Source organism: Vigna unguiculata, chromosome 3, assembly GCF_037176805.1.
Source record: "Vigna unguiculata cultivar grain cowpea cultivar isolate G323 ecotype 2 chromosome 3, ASM3717680v1, whole genome shotgun sequence".
In the NCBI taxonomy this organism is placed as follows: domain Eukaryota; kingdom Viridiplantae; phylum Streptophyta; class Magnoliopsida; order Fabales; family Fabaceae; genus Vigna; species Vigna unguiculata.
In genome coordinates this window covers 60454821-60472101 of record NC_140794.1, presented here as the reverse complement: position 1 = coordinate 60472101, position 17281 = coordinate 60454821, and the positions used below count along the sequence as shown (strand labels likewise).

The 17281-nt window shown below is 31.5% G+C and overlaps 1 protein-coding gene and 1 long non-coding RNA gene across 5 annotated transcripts; one reads left to right on the top strand and one right to left on the bottom strand.

Moving 5' to 3' along the window:
* Positions 1–1786: 1786 nt before the first annotated feature.
* On the bottom strand, positions 1787–14434 carry LOC114176243 (protein argonaute PNH1-like). Of its 4 annotated transcripts, none has more exons than XM_028061213.2 (24): positions 14193–14434; positions 13263–13420; positions 7573–7876; positions 7273–7481; positions 7008–7154; positions 6749–6882; positions 6495–6604; positions 6250–6356; positions 6026–6164; positions 5821–5937; positions 5490–5597; positions 5333–5404; positions 5110–5229; positions 4772–4931; positions 4368–4489; positions 4128–4265; positions 3909–4051; positions 3587–3649; positions 3381–3444; positions 3135–3270; positions 2788–2861; positions 2540–2634; positions 2431–2462; positions 1787–2257 (listed from the first exon to the last, which is right to left on the bottom strand). In XM_028061213.2, exons 3-24 carry the CDS (start codon positions 7837–7839, stop codon positions 2106–2108), a joined length of 2709 nt encoding a protein of 902 aa, XP_027917014.1. In that variant the 5' UTR covers positions 7840–7876; positions 13263–13420; positions 14193–14434; the 3' UTR covers positions 1787–2105. The 4 variants fall into 4 exon arrangements, with proteins under 4 accessions (XP_027917014.1, XP_027917015.1, XP_085527340.1 ...); XM_028061214.2 differs by having other exon boundaries at positions 7573–7857; XM_085671214.1 differs by having other exon boundaries at positions 7573–8179; positions 13263–14426.
* LOC146887989 (uncharacterized) lies at positions 1860–2499 on the top strand. Its single transcript, XR_014993845.1, has 2 exons — positions 1860–2001; positions 2145–2499. It is a non-coding gene; the product is annotated as an uncharacterized LOC146887989 (long non-coding RNA).
* Positions 14435–17281: the final 2847 nt, after the last annotated feature.

Genomic DNA, 17281 nt, shown 5'->3' with positions numbered 1-17281 from the left:
GGTAGTATATTATAAAAGTATCAAATTTTATCATTCGGAGAGTAATTCAAGATTTTATAGATGTATCCATAAAATGTTTTTAAATTTTTGAATAAAATTATTAAAAAAATTACTCTTTAAAACATAGATTAATTAATTAAAGTATAACCTAAAATAATTGCAATAAGATTTTAATTCAAATAGAATTATTCATTTAAAAAAATAAATTTAAATAAATTATACCAAAAAGTATAAATTCAAATAATTCATCTTCTTTGATAACAACTCTAATTCCTAGTCTAAATAAAAAATTATAAAATTAGATTTTAAATAATTCTTCTACTGATAATTTTTTTATTAGTATTTTTTCTTTCGTTACTTAAATTTAAAATATCCAAACAAAATATCCAATAACGAGTAGCAATTAATAAGGTTGCAAATTAAAATATTTGTAATTGTTATCTCTAGCATAAATAAAAAACATTTATATCCATAGCTAATTTTATCTGAGTGTAAATTTTTCTTGTCACCCTTACTAGTAACATGATATAACTTTTTGTTAAAAGAATATAAAATTTACCTATTAGATATATGATAATGTAGCTATTCATTATTGAGATACTAAGATCCTGATTAATCAATTATCAGTCGAAGTTTATTAATATGTTTATCTTGAAAAATATATTGTATTCTCTTATAATTTGACTATTATATGTGACAAACTAATAGATTTATTATTCTTTTTTTCATGTCTTTTTATTATCTTATGGATTGTTACTTTATTATTAGGAGGTTAAAAGCTTATATAAAAATGTAATCATGAAAAGGAGTGACATTTATCTCATACTCATGCCTATTCTATTACATATTATTATTGTTATTTTGATCTCTTATTAACTTAAGTGTAAAAAAAATATTTTACAAGTGAAATTTCATTTGATGCTCAAATATCACCTACCAAAACTAGTTTCTAAGTAGTCCACAACTCAACAATGAAGTTCTAGCCTTTCCAATAACTAATTAAAAAACATTCACATTTAAGCAAGAACAAGTAGGTTGGGTATGAGTTTAAATAAAATGCATAAAATCTTGATTCGATCTTTAATCCCTTCATGTTAAACACAACTTTGTGGCCAAGAGGTTCAACAATAATGTCATGGCTGCCTTCACATTAACGTGGGAGATGCACTCACTCATATAGAAAAGTACAATAGGGATTCAATCATAAGGTTGTGATTAGGTCCACATTGGTGTGGGAGACAAGACACTCATACTAAAAGGTTCGAGGAGAAAGTTGAGTTTGTGTCCACATGAAAACTTGTCAATTTACCTTTTATTGGATATTTGATCTTTGTTTGTTGAACATTGAGTACCTTGAATCTTATTTTGGCGTCATACCTTGAATCTTGAGCATCACTAGATCAACTTCAGCCCTTGAGCAATTATTTAAAAACAAATACAAAAATATGTTTAGCTTGGCTAGTCAAATTGTGAATCTGTAACTTGGCCTTGCACTTTGAACAATTATTTATTAAAATATGAAAGTGTGTTTAATTGTTCTTCAGGCCTTGAGCAATTTATCTAGAGCCCTGACACCTTGAACACCTCTAATAAGCCCACAATAAATAATTTGCACTTTATTTTTAGTTTAACATTAAATAGCATGCTTCAATTGGTTTTCAACAAACAATTTGCACTAGTTTTTTCTTGGTTTAACACTAAAACGTGTGTTTTAATTGCATGCAATAAACAATTTGTATTGATTTCTTCTTTGTTTAACGCTAAATAATGTGTTTCAATTGGACTGTAATAAGTAATTTGCATCAATTTATTCTTGATTTAATACTGAATAATGTGCATCAACCAACCTACAATAAACAATTTGTACTAATTCCTTCTTGGTTTAACATTAAGCAAGGTGCTCCAGTCTACACAATAAGCTTCCCTAAGCACTAGAAAGACTGAAAAACAACCTAGACTTGGTCAAAAAATTCCATGCAGAGAATCATGAATTATGAGCAGGTTAGGTTGTACATCTTGAACTTTCTCACTTCGATTAATTTCAATTTTCTTTTCCTACATATGCTGCTGTTTCTCTACGTGGAAGTCTCTCTATCGGTTCTCGTTCAACAGTAAAACATGACATTCTTCACCTTCTCTTTCAGAGCTGGTAGTGGCCGAACCGACTCATCTTTTGATCTAGCAATCTCATGAACATCTGGTTCCATGTAGAAACGAGCTCTGTATGCTGCCAAGTGAGCATAGTACGCAGGAGGCACTGGACACATAGCATACAAATTATTAATACCCAAATTCCAAGATTTTGTTTTTGTTAAACCAAATGTGTGTATTGTATGAGGAGTTTGAGTGACTCCTATGAAAGATTAAAACAGGTAAATGATGATGCAACTGATACAAGTACATATGTTACGCTAGAGACAAAAGACTTACCTACAGAAACAGACCGTGTACATCTTGCATATCTACAATCAAAATAGTAAGATTATTTCACGATAATAATGGAGCAACAAGTTTTAGATGATTGAGAGAGGTTATTTACGTGTAACACAAGTTGTTGGTCAGAGATTGAATCTCATCGGCAGTGAAATTGTTCTCGTCCCACAGAACATGATAATGAGCTGGTCTACTTGTACCCTGTAAATTGCATTTATGTGAATCTCTTTAACATCTCATTTTTCTTATAATCTACTCCAAGAGAGGAATATCTTATTCTTGTTTCTGTATTGGAACAAAATCAAAGTTCAACCTAACACTAACATATCCCTTTAGTGTAGCCACACGTGATACCTGAATTCCTGCATGACTGCATAAATAGAAATCGAATTCCGTAGGATGACAGATCTTAGAATCCACCACGGTACCTACATTAAAAATCAAAGTTGTTATGTAGTCGGAGAGATATGTTATTTTACATTAAACTTTTACAGCAAATTATAGGAAGACAAGAGAGGGAAAGTGTGTGATAAGATAGGCGATGTGATGGAAAGAGGTAGAGAAAAGAATTGTGTGGAGATTGTTGCATAAATAACATTTCTTTGTCAAGCTATCTTGGTGTATGTCCTGTTGGATTTCACGAACATCCTTAGATTGGTGACATGCTCTAACGATAGAAAATGGAAGTTAAAATTTTTTACCTGGTAAGATATTCCCACTCTTATCAGTGCTGTTTCTGTCGTCATGATTGTTTGAGAAAAGTCTGGTGTGATGCCGTTTTTGAACCACAACAAATGTTACCGGAGGTTGGTAACTCGGTTCCAAAGATGCACAAGCCTACACATTAGCAATGAAAGCATGAAACAAGGTCAGAGTGTGTTTCTAGCTGGCATTTATCGTCCAAGAAAATGTAAATAAATATAACTGCAATCAATATATCCAAGTACCTTACGAATGGCATCAAGCTCATACAACAAAACTTGGTAGAATTGTCCTTCACTTACTCCATCCCTGTAAATATATTTAATGACTATAAATAATATAGACCATCCTCCATTTTTCAACTTGTATGACTGTAATATGTCCAAGTCCCTAGCTTTCTCTGCAAGAACACCTTTTTTTTTTCTCAAATATTAGAACAGACCAACCTTACCTGTAAAATATTATTCTCAATGGTTTTTGTCCGGTTGCTTTCTTAAACGAGAGTAACAGCTCTCTGCAGTAGAACAGAATAGTATGATTCAAGATGGTAGCTGATGTCGAAGAACAATTACAGGTAATCAATGCAAAACCATCAAGTGAAAAAAGCTGGAGCAAGAACCAAGACCTTTCTCATCAGCCAATTTAAACAATGTAAACAAAGACATTTTCAGGCTTAACAAGACAATCAAGTCAATACCAAAACAAAATTTGGAGGCAAGCGTGACCTCCCATTTAATCCAAATATGAAAAATGGTCAGGCTGCTACTAAGTACCTGATCATGCCACCATAAACTACACCATGATGAGGATCCTTCCAACACTTAAAAAGATCTTGAATGAGTTCCTCACGATGAGGCTGAGCACATACTAATCCTGCATACTTTGTTACTTCCGGCCAGTCCTGGGAAGCTACAACCTGAATAACAGTAATCAGAAGACTAAATCTATGGCAAACTATAAGTTATAGCCTATAGGACTTTGGAAATACTTACAGCAGCAATGGATGGACAAGGGTCCTCTCCAGATTCTGGATGAGTCACATCAGCTCCAAAAATTATTGTTGGAATGTCACTAACCAATGGGATCCTCCAACTTAAGGCATCCAAAAGTACTGTGTTCCTTCCTCCCAACTAAAAGTTTATGTAAGAAAGATTAAGTGAAAAATGTAAAAGAGAAAGGTGGGCGAATATTATTGAGTAGCAAGTAACCTCTCTCTTAAGTTAAGAACAGACCTTGACATTGATCTTTAAGGCCACATTTGCCAGATACTGTCTATTGATCTTGAATACGTGTTTTGAAAGACAGCACTGAGAAATCAACCCCAGATCTGTTTCGCAGATTCTTTTGAGATCACCTGAAAGAAGAATTTGATTTTTAAGTGCAAGCATGACTTTATGGAGAAGGTAAAATGCTCAGGCGCTTTTTCTTGGAAAGACAAGGAATGTAGTAGCAAGATACTAGAATCTCTTAGAGTGCAAAAGTTCCAATTTCACATGCATGTAAGACAAAGAAAGCTGATCTAGTAGTGAGGTACTACTAGAACCTCTTAATATATCTATATACACCTCTACCATGGTAGCTATGCTCATGAGCTGATGCTAATGATTGGACATATTAGAGTGACTTGGAATCATACCATACAGAGAGCCGTTATTATCTGGAAGAATGGCAATTAGCAACTCTAGTTCTTTCCCACCAAGTTTATCTCGTACAGCAGAATGTACGTACTTCAAGGCTTTCTTTACCATATCAGGTCTTGCTGTGTATATAGGAATCACAGGGTCTAGACTAAATTCCTGTGAAAAGAAAAAAAAAATGTATACAAGTCTACATGATAAATTGATAATGATATATAGAATAACGAGAAAGAATGGTTATAATTGGAAAAGTGATGTGAATTGCTAGTGCTGCTCAAACAAGCAGTCTCAAATGTAAAACTTCTCAAAATGGTATAACCAAAATTTGAAACTTTACCATGCCTGAGATTTGGCACATTTGAACCAACTGTTGGCAAAACCCGCGAGCAATTTCTTGGATACTTCGTGAGAAATTGATACATGCCCAATATCTTACAGTGCTTCCGTTTATAACTTTCTACATTGAAATAACAAAATAAATTCAGCCTAGAAGTGGGAACGATAATTTTTACTTTAACGTGATCAAATTATAACCATGATTTTTTAATGTATGAGCGAACCTTGTTCATCATGTTCCATTGACCAACTTGTGGCAAGTGTTCTTTCTCTCTTCCAGTGTCGTGATATTTCAACTTAGAAGATAGAAGAGCCAAAATGTACTATCAGCAGAATGCCAAAAGCTAAAAATAATTGACCAATTTAACTATAGGAAATTACCCATGGAGCAGGAAGAACCCGAGCTTCAACTGATGCAAGTTTGCTGTCAATGCTGATACCAAACTCCTTTACATAGGGATTATACTCATAATTATTTTCTTGAATTGTCTGGTAGTACATAGAGAAAGTCATAAATTAATCAAACCAAACCACAATACACATAATTTTTCTGTTTGTAAAGAGAATAAATGACTGAAAAAGAGAACTTAAAACAATTGCAATTTATCACACATGTCACTGCTCTTCAGTTTCCAATTAATTCTGACAAAAATAAAAGTATAAAGAAGAAAATAAAGGTTGGAGAGTGATATCAAGAATCCATGACAATGACCTGTAGAATGTCTGTCTCTTGTTCACGTGGTCTCTGGCATGAGACCTTCAGCAGAGAAGTTATCTGCTTTTCGTTGAGCCCTTTTGTATATCTCTGACCCCCAACTATCTTACATGCCTGGGATAAGATTCACGACGAATTGTTCACTAAAAAATAAAGTACAAAGAAAAAAAAAATGGTTCAATAAATTGAAGGAAGAGCTTACCTCCATAGGCAAATAGTTCACCTTCTTTTGACTTCCTACTTGAAGGCAGGGTAGATGAGAATATATAATTGTATATCCATACATTTCTTGAAAGTAATCAACTACTGATTTCATGTTCATTTTCTCATCGACAGGGAAACTGTTGGGAATAAAAAAGACAACAATTCCTTGAGAGGTAAATCTAAAAAATTCCATTTTCCACTGCAAAAGTTACAAAACCATACTTGAGCTCCCTTGTAGGTTGTGATGTCAATCCTGTAATTCTGTACTTCCTTCGAAAACTTCCTCTATGTGTAACTTCCACTTTCACACCTCTTAAGGCTTTCTTAATCTGCATTAGTGACACCAATGATATTTTGGTCAGATCTGCTTAACTATTTCTCATGGTTTCCACTTATTTCGTTCAACTCGTGAGGATAATAGTGTCTGTAAATACAAAGATTGCTAGCTTCCATAGTAAACTCCATACCTTGACACGATCCGCATCTGACAGTGGCTTTGAGAGCACGTCTTTTCCCAAAATTTGAGCAACAAAGTCAATTACAGGTAGTGGTTCAATAAACGCCATTGATGACATGTCTGAGACAAAGAAGCATAAAAATCAAAAGGAAAAAGAAAAGAAGCGTTTTAGTATTTACTGTTGACAAATTATTATTATGAGTGACAGTATTAAAAAATCTCAGCTTGATAAAGTAAAATTAAAAAAAAAAAAAGAACTCTCACCAATATTAAGGGACAATCCCATCTGAGTAGGCCTAATACTTTGGTAGAAGCCACGCCATGATTCCAGGCCACCACCTAATTGCTGTGGTTTTCTTAAATCCGGAGAATATAGAAACCTCCCAATTGAGACGAAGCTAAACATGCAACAGAAGCAAAATAAGACCCAAGAAACATTGAAACAAGAAGATAGTAGCAATAGCTTCCTTCAGTTTAAGAGGAAGCAATGTATACAATGTTAAAAGAACAACCACAAATGCACCTCTGAGCTGCAAGCTCCCTCAATACAATGTCAATGACAGTAAGCGCCTCTTGCGGGGTGTCCACTTGTTTCCCACTCAGAAGCTCACGTAATTGATGCATGCTGACACGAGCTGCAAACTTTATCACCACTTCAAATTCTCTTTCCCTGGCAAGAGTGATTGAAACTCTTTTTTAATAACTCAAAAGGCAACTTTCAAGCTCCAAAAGTTTGGGGAGCTGTTAGGAACAAAACATCATGACATAGCTAATGGAACAATCATCACCTGGTACCACCAGTACCCTCATCATCCTGGCTCAATACTATGGAGAACTCTTTGGATGCAAAAGGAAGCAAGCCAGCAGTGTAGAGATTTCTTCCTCCATCATAAACAGGAAGCCTCATCCCCAAGTCAGTGTTCCTGTGAAGCCTCACCAACTCAGATACGATGGCTTTGCTTGTTTTACGAGAGGTAACTTCAGGTGTTATTGTAACCTTCACAAAACACACACGATAACCTCAGTAAAGACTCAAATCAAATTATTAGTCTGTCTAGATTGTATGTTTACCAGAGAGGTGGACTTACATTGTAATGGCTCAAGTCAGAAGCTGATATATCTGCCAGAAAATGATTAGCTTTGACCAGACACTTTGTCCCCAGTTGGCCATAGCCAGGTCTGGCAGGAAACACAAGACTTTTGCAAGCAGAGGAAACCAATTGTGAGTCAAGTCCTGTTTCTTGTAATTTATCTTGTTTGCATTGGCTTCTTCTTCTTCTATCTTTTCTTCTAAGGTCTTTTGATCTGTGCAGGGCCCTCCTAGATTTCACTTGATCCTCCGCTGGATCCTTCATTGCACTTGCCAAATAGTTCTGAAGAAAATAAGGAAGTCTGAAAAAAGTGGAGTTGGAGGAGCAAGAGGTGAGAGATTAGAACAAGGGATAAACTAAAAGGTTTATGGCAAAGCAGGTTCCACGTTTTTACTGAGAACCATAACTCGGCTTATATGCACTTGTCTTGAAGGAAGACAAGTGTTAAAGAAAGTACAAGAGTGGGAAAGGCATGAAGAGGCCTTGTAACGGCTGAAAGCTGAAAAGAAGGGAAAATAAAAAATAAAAAAAGAAGAAAGGTATGGCATGGCATCAAATCTCGACAGTGTTTCATCTTCCCCTAGGCGCTGTACATTCTCTGAAACTGAAAGTGAAAAGATGGGGAGAAAAATAAAGTGACGTGCATACATGCAAAAGAACCAACAATCTCCTATAAAATTCTAATAACCATAGTTGCTCCCATTGGAACAGTGTGATGGCCTAATTTTGACTTACCACTCTCTCATGTTTATGGGCACATACAATAATAAAAAAACTTTGCCCTCAAGTCCCCAACACCAACACCACCACCATCTCCACTTTCCTTAAAAAAATGTAATGTTCCATAAGCTGAGAAGCACATGAAAGAAAGAAAAAAAAAATGGTTGGGGTGGAGTGTAGTTAATTATTTGTGGGGGAGTCGAAAGGGGGTTTAATTTTTGTGGTCCCAAAAGGATGTTTGAATTTTACCCTACTCCAAGTTGTTGGCAGGAGAGTTTGTAAGATTGCATGTATAAATACCCTTTTCAGCGAGCACAAAGGAGCTTTAACTCCTTCCCAAGTTGAATTACAACGACAGAACGGGACCCTAAAGCAGATTGAGTAAGCACACCACAGCACAGCACAGCACAGAACAGAAGGAGGGTAGCAGTAGCAGAGACAAGAGGCATAAAAAACAGGAACAAGGAAGGAGTCAAAACAAAATTTGAAGCTTGGTTGTGCTTGGATATCCGGACAGTATGCATGAACATGCCATAATGGCTGCCTGCCAAATGCCAAATGCCAATGTCAGTTGTACGTGCACCCCAAGGGTAAATGCTGCAAAAAACAAATAAATTCGATTTTCGCCCTTTTTCTCTTTGTTTTTCGATGGGGTGATGGGGGAACTAGGGATACCCAAGAATGGTACAACTGATAGTAACTCTCTTCAACTATTTCGGATCATTACAAACACACCAAGAACAATCATGTGTCCTGTCCCTTTCACTGGCTTCACACGACAGATACAACATCTATATATAAAATCAATAACTCCTTCCCTAACAAAAAATGTTCATCATAAATCAACAACACCACCCATGTGAACACTTCCATGCCCCATATTAATTCCTGAACCAAACCTCACTGTATGGCAACCAGCAAAGGTTTCAGATTTTGTTCCTATGACAACATTATTGCTGCTGCTGCTGCTGAGGAGAGAAAAGAGAATTAATGTTGTTATTGGATGTATTGGTAAGACGCATTAATTTTCATACTCATGTTCTTCTGTCTGACTGCTTCTTTGGTCAATGTGATTTGATTTCTTTCGATTTTGTCACATCTAAGCTGTAAAATTTCCCTCTGCCCATGCCCACCATGCCCAGGGCCCCCTCCTCCAACCTTCTTCCTCTCTAATTCTCTCTTATTGTTGCCTCAACTTCACTTCTCATTTTATTCATCTAATCAAACCAACCAAACCAGAGAGGTAGAAGATCCTAGTAATTTTCAACCATCGTCAAACAAAATTCAAAGCTTATAAAAGTGTTTAGACAAAACTATTTCCTACCAGGTCATGTACTAAAAAATCCACAAAAACAGAAACCTTCGCCAGAGACCTACTGCACCCTACAAACAAACCCCAAACCACACCTCTCTTACCTACAATCGTTTTCACCATGTCACGTGACCAACTGACCATTAGACAAAAGACATGATTTACATGTAACTCATACTTACCACAACCATGTCTTCATGTAATTGCTGTTATTAAATGCATTATTATCTCTCTCTTTGGATGGATGCTTTTGTAATAACGTTCGGCTTTAGAAATATCTGACAACAAATTAAAATTATTTTTTGCGTTCATTAACGATAAGTAAAGGATTATTTTCTCAAAAGATTGAGATTTATTTAAACAGTTGACTATTTCGATAATTTTTTTTCACCTATATTTATTTAGATTCGAATTTCTAAATACATATTTGAAAAACAAAAATTATACGTCAGTTATATCATCTTATATTGATTTGTCATTGCTATGAAAATATTTGAATATGACAATTAAGGTTATTTTATCTACTTTTGTATACTTTACCAAGGTTATTCTTATTCTTTTTCTCATATAATCTAATCAACATTTGTCCTATCACACGTGAACAAAACTAACCTCGTCATCTTCTATCATTTTGCAATACATTCTCAACCTAACATATAATTACACGTCAATATTTTGTTTTAGTAAACAATCACTCTGGCCACTAAAGGTGGCAGATGTAATTATACCAGTTCCTAAAATAAAAATGTTAAATAAATTCCTAAACTAGATTACCATCATTTTAATTCCTAAACATAAGATAAAGTAATTAACTTCCCGTTATTTCTCAGAAAAAGAATATGCTCTTTCCTGAAAAAAATAATATGGTTTGAACACTGAAAGTAATGGTTGTAATGAAGTAGATTTTTCCACTTTGGTTACTGGATTTGTTTCTGTGTTTGGCTATGTAAATTTGTGATGTTTAAACTTGAAAAAGTAAAGAAAATTGAAAAGGGAACCGTACTTTGACAGTGGAAATGCTAAAAAAGAAGAAATATATATTAATTTAATAAGAAAAATGGAAAGTGAGTTGTGAAAGTGTCACTATCGTATGATATTTTGTATATATGATATTTTGCATTGTTTGCCTGATCGAGCACCAACTCCTTCACCTAAGGCGATCTTACTAAGATCATGATGAAAAAAAGATTCCTGGCCCAGATTCGTTTCGTTGAACCCCAAGGAAGGATCATATTCATATAGGTACGACAAAAAAACAAAAAAGGTGTTTTAAAATTATAACATTTATGCTGTGAAAAAAAATTAACTATGGGTTTGATAGGGATGAAAATAGAGAATCAAAAGAATGAAAATCACCAAAAAAAATGTTTTACAGGCTTCCATGGAGGAATTTTGTAAGTTAAGATTCATGATTGTTGTAACTTTGTATGACACTACGTTGGGAAAATGTTTGGCTTAATTTTAGCTGTAATTTTTGTTTTTAATTTGTTATGACTTTAATATCTTGAGTTTTTATTATCTGTAATGTTAGTGTTTCAATTTTTTTTTTTGTTTTTATACTTTTGATCCTTCATTTTTAATAATATGTAACCATTGTAAAAATATATTAAATCTCTCTCACTCAAGTTACATTTGGTAATAAGGTAAAAGAGAAAGTTATGAGAAACGTATGGTTTTTCTTCAATACGATGGTGTGATGTTTAAAGTAACAGAAAGTTACAAACAGGGAAGCTTAAATTTAGATAAACTTATTGATAAGTAAAAATTAAGAGATTAAAATTGTATTAAAAAAATCAATATTAGAATTAATAAATGATTAAAAGTTAAGGAACTAAAATTACAGAAAAAAATGAAAAAAAAAAGTTTATATAATATACGACAAAAATTCCTATTACTCAACATTGTCAAGATTTCTCAGGGAAAAGTTCTATCTATTAGAAAACTTATGATTGATATTAAACATTTTGTCGTCTATAACATCTTCGTATTAAGTGTAAAGGGAAATAATGTTAATATTTTATATTTTTAAATATTGTATAGACTTTCTCTCTATTCACATAAAAAATTATTGCATTGATTGAATCAAATAAATATAACTAAGTAATTTAGAATTTGTAGTCCTATTTTGTAAGAAATTAGTAATATTAAATGAGCCTAACTATCGTTTACAATAAATTTGATTTTTTTATAAAATTAAAATTAATAGAAAAATAGGCCGAAAAATATTTAACCAATATTAAAGCATATATATAATAAAAATTTAATATAGTCATAATACCTGAAATTCACGGTGATCACCATTACGGAATATAAAAAAGGCTTTTCTTTAGGGAGCACACATTCAATATTGACTTGAAAATTAATAGAAACACTAATTCATTCTATTAATTTTGTTTAATGTTTGGGTAAGAAAAATATTTTATTTTTATTTTATAGTCCGATAAAATATTATTTTTTATTACACCTGTAACTATTAATTGTGGAGTAGGAAATAAAAAGTAAATCTAAATGGGAGGAAATTTGATTAATAAACGATAACTATGAGTGTTTATTACAGTTTTATAAAAATGAAACTCGTTATTTAATATTTCAATAAATGTGTCAAAAATAATTAAAGAAAAATATTACAAAAGTTAATTTCAAACATATATGATTTTTAATATATTGATAATTCAACACATAAAACGGAGAAAAATTATATATTTTGGTAAAATAAGTCATCCTCTAATTTAGTATGTAGTTTTTATTTTGTTTGTATTCGTGTGTAAGCTTTAAAAGTATTAAATACACACTGTTAAGTACTTTGATTACTTGAAAAATAAAAAGTGGTTAATAATTTCGTTTCAAATATCATAATATTTTTCTTTTTCACTTCAAAAGCATACTTATTTCCTTAACCTATACACTCGATGTATCCAAGAAGAAAATATTACTAGTTTTTATGTGAATGAAGTAAAAGATACTTTAATTTTATTTTATAAAAAAATTTAAAGACCATATATTAGACAAATTTCGAAGAAATAAATCATTTATTTTATATATATATATATATATATATATATATATATATATATATATATATGTCTTAAAACATTTTGTATGTTATATATAAAATCATCTGTCATTGCATATATGATTTTATCTAAAGTTTAGCTAATTTTAGTCATAACATGTTCTCAATTAAATAAATAAATAAATATATATATATATATATATATATATATATATATATATCATATTATATTATGTGTTGTGAATTATTTTGAATTTAAATTTAGCATAAGATTGAGCAGGTGAAATACTAGTTGTAGGAGAATATTATTATTGAAAGAGATATTTTGGACACGTAATGCAATGATGACAAAATGACTAAGTGAGACCCTACTTCCATTACCCATCCATGAAAACAAACAAGAACAGAAGAAGGAAAAGAATAATTCAGGAGAGTCATATTAAACCAAACTGTCTTACTAGTTTCTGGGTTATGAACTTTGGTTGAAACACCATACATGGACATGAAACAGCTAGGTGCATATAGGGTATAAAAGAAATAGCAAAATATTGTTTTGAAGTTAAAAGATATAGTTATGAGTATGACTAGTCTGAATGAGAAAGAAAAAAAATGGAGAGAGAGCATAGTAAGTAGAAAGCAAACCTTGTGCTTTACGCCATGTATCTTATGCACCAATCCCTGCCAATTGTTGTAACTGCTGCCTTTGCTTTTAATGTCTGCAACTGCGTGCTCTAATGCTCTAACTACGCCAAACTTCAACTATGAACTCGACTTTTCAACCTCCAACTTCCCCTTTCAACCTACACATAATATTACATACTGTAAATGGTTTATACTATAACAAACCGGTTTTCATTTAAGGTGTTGAAAGACACGAGTGTGAAGCGCATGCAGCTAGCTACGTAGACTGCTAAAACTGGTTTATCACGTTAAAGACACGGGACAATACATTAGCGTATATGGGAATAATGAAGCTATATATGCTAACTCTATAGCCTCAATATCTGATACTCTGAATTGAAAACTTCATTCATGTACAAAGGCAACAACTAGAGTGTAGAGTATACTTTCTTTTCTTGTTTGGATTCAGTGAAACAACAACCTCAAAAAGCAACGTTTGGGAAAGCAGAAAAGTAAATTGAAACATGTATGAGAAACTGCGAAGGAGTAAACGAGATTTTAGAATTGGTTGAGGTTGAGAGAAGGAAGATAGATTTGGGGAGGTGAGAGGAGAGGAGACCAGGTGTTTATTAGGGATGGTTCACTTTCTGCTATTGATAAAGCATGTATCAAAGAACACTACTCTAAGAAAACAGTACTCTCCTCACTCAGTGCCTTTAAGAAAGGAGAATCAGAAGTGAAACCGGTTTTGAAAGCGTGCCACTGATTGTCAAAAGGGGGGAACACTACGAGACCTTTTACCTTTTGGGAACCATAAAAGAAACGTATAGCTATAGCATTGCATGATGTGTATGTATATAATATTAAAACGAATAATTGCAGAAAGGAGGATTTTGAATTTTGATGATTTATAGTAAGTATATGATTATGCATGTGGTGAGTGGTGCCTACTATGTGTGCTGCAAAGGTTAATTTGAGTGCAGTTGTATAGGTGGAAGAATTGCAGGTAAGTGTGGTTTTATTGGTTTGTGAAATGTGTAGCTTAGAGATGTTGTATGAGAAAGAGTTAAAGGAGGAAAAGAAAGGTTGTGTCAGCTTCTTTGACGGAAATATGACCGGTCGGAAATTCAGATTCCGGGGACTATGTGTCAGTAAAGTGAGAGAGAAAGAGAAAAGAGGAGAGGGTGAAGCACATGTGCATTGCTGGGTCGAACTTTTATAAAGGAAAGGGCACTGCATACGAGAACCCCACCCTCGTTTTTTTTTTCATCTCCATCCAAATCTCTCTTTTTTTTTTTTTTCCTTTGCTCTTTTAAAAAATATTAAAAAAATAAACTAAATATTTTCGTAGTATTTCACTGTATAAAATGTTATATATTTTTCCTTCTCATTATGTGGTGCTTTACCTTAAATGGATGTTACGTAAGATATGCATGAAGTAATGTGAAGGATTTGTATTTTCTTTGCGAGACCACGTGGCGAGTGAAGTTAAAAAATGTATTACTGAATGGTATATAATATACTATAGTTGCAGTTATTTACACAAAAAAGAAAGTTTCTTATAAAAGAGGGTTTGATTTGATCGGTTAGACTACATCATTACGTGCAATGGGAGTTTTCAATTTTTGTCAACTTCGATTCAATGGGAGATTACAACGATTGATCTCAAAAGAAATTAGAAGAATGGAGTCTTATACTTAAACCAGAAAGTATTGTGCAGAGAAAAAGCTTATATTTTGTCACAAACTAACTTCTGTGCACACACTTTATATTTTTCTTCAGTCGACAAACTTATTAAAATTTTCAATGGATCTATAATATATCTATTTCTTTTACATTTCAATTTACATGAATGGAAATTGTAAAATAATCAATAAATACATAGTTCATTTTAATTAAATAAATAAATTTGAAATTTCAGGTACGAACAGATAATGCAGAATAAAATTAAAATAATATTTTTTGAAATACTTTAAGAAACACAAAGTGATCTGTTACTAAACTCTATTTTTATTGGAATTGTGTGTAAGTCGAAGTCGAATAAAAATATATAAGAAGAATAATATATATATATATATATATATATAAAGTGAAAAGATTTATTTATTCATTACTTAATATTGTTGGTTAATCTCAGCAATTAAATCCTTTACTTTCTTGTTAATAAAGAATTAATAAAAAATTAAGATGTTGTATTTAAAATCTTGTAAGTAAGATCTAAAGTAGAAATATTGTGTATGGTTGGAATCCAAATGGCAAAAGAGAAAAAAAAAAAAAAAAAAAAGAGTATCATTTACCTTGAAATCTTCACCCATTTTTACATTTGTTACGGTGGTTGGGCCATGGGCTTTATGAATCTTCTTTCATGAAGAAGCATAAGTCTGTAGAATAATAAATATTCACGTTAAGGAGATATTTAAATAATAAGGAGACATTTAATTGTTACGCACTGACACGTCTTAACACTAATGATTTTTTACTAGATCAAATAATATACTTAAATCAATTATAATTTTAATATGTAATTTCAATCTATATTATAGTTCATTCTTGTAATATAAGTCCATTATATAAATGTTTTAATCTTAACGAAGCTAATTATGTTTCACCTATAATCAAATTGATTGAGTAAAGAATAAAAATAGGTGAAGTATAAATTTAAAAGTATTAAAAAATTTAAATTTGTTTAACTTTAGATAACATAACTTTTCATAAAATTATACAATTTTAATCCTTTTAAACAACATATTTTATCATAATTATTTTAAATTTTATATAATTTTTTTAAACTTTTTTATCTAATGAAAATATATCTTTGTATTCATAAAACGTTTTGAAAGTGTATGACGTGTAATATTTTATTGTAAAACATAATCCAAAAAAAAAACACCACAAGAGACGATAATCCATTGGTGAACTCGCCATCAACAAAGTTAAAAGTAAATTACACATACTATTTATTTTGAAAAAAAGAATTATATCTCTCACCTTTTATTTTGACTTTTATACATTCTAGCATTAAATGCCGACCACAATATTTTTTTGTGAGAAAACCTCGCAGTAAATTATCACATAATCCAACTTTAGTTGGACATATTTACACATAATTATTTTTTAGAAAGTTGATTGACTGATTTGACTGGTCTATTGAGTGTTAACTTCAAACAGGTAAAGTATTACAATTTTTAAAAGGTGGAAATCAATAAGAAAAACTAATCAAATCAGCGTGGAATAAGTAAAAACTAGAGTGAAAAATAGGTTTGAAATGATATTTTATATTACACTATTTTTAATCTTTTATTACTATTATCTAAAGTACTCTTAAGACAAAATTAAAATATATATATATATATATATATATATATATTTATTTATTTATTTATTTAAGGATTTCACAACATAAACTAGTTTCTTATAATTAAAAATTATAATCTTATCATAATGTATATTCTTTTATTACTTAAAACATTTTGTTAAGGATATAATTTATTAGGATATGGTTTAATTTAGGATTAAATATATTTTTAGTTTTTAAACTTTTAGTAAAAATTGAAATTAGTTTTTCTTTATATATTTTGTCCAATCTAATCTCTCAACTTTAAAAAGGGTTAAATATGTTTCTGATCCTTCAAGTTTCAGTGAAATTTGAAATTAGTCCATCTTCAAAACTTTCGACCAATTTAGTCCTTTTAACCAAATTTGGTTAAGTTTATCTAACGTTTCAAGTGCATTTAACGGTAGTATTTGAATTGTTTAAAAAAATTTGGTAAGAATGACTAAATCCATGTATTTCTAAAGATGAAAAACTAAATTTGTATAAAATTTCGAAGAGGGACTAATTCCAAAATTCACTTAAACTTGACCAAAAACATATTTAACTCCTTTAAAAATACTTGAATTTAGTCATTTTAACCAAGATTTATTAAATTTATTTAAGGTTTTAAATGTGTTTTTCAACTAATATTAAAATATTGAATAAATTTAATAAAATTTGATTAAAAAAATTATATCAACATAAATCTTAAGTCGAGAGACTAAAT

Bases quoted from the DNA above. Each gene is read 5' to 3' on its own strand.
- LOC114176243 (XM_028061213.2), bottom strand. From the start codon at position 7,839: ATGAAGGATCCAGCGGAGGATCAAGTGAAATCTAGGAGGGCCCTGCAC. The intron at 3,650-3,908 runs GTACTTAGTAGC...GTTCTACTGCAG, and splicing joins GTTTATGGTGGCATGATCAG to AGAGCTGTTACTCTCGTTTA. The intron at 2,635-2,787 runs GTATCACGTGTG...TGCAATTTACAG, and splicing joins GCAGTCATGCAGGAATTCAG to GGTACAAGTAGACCAGCTCA.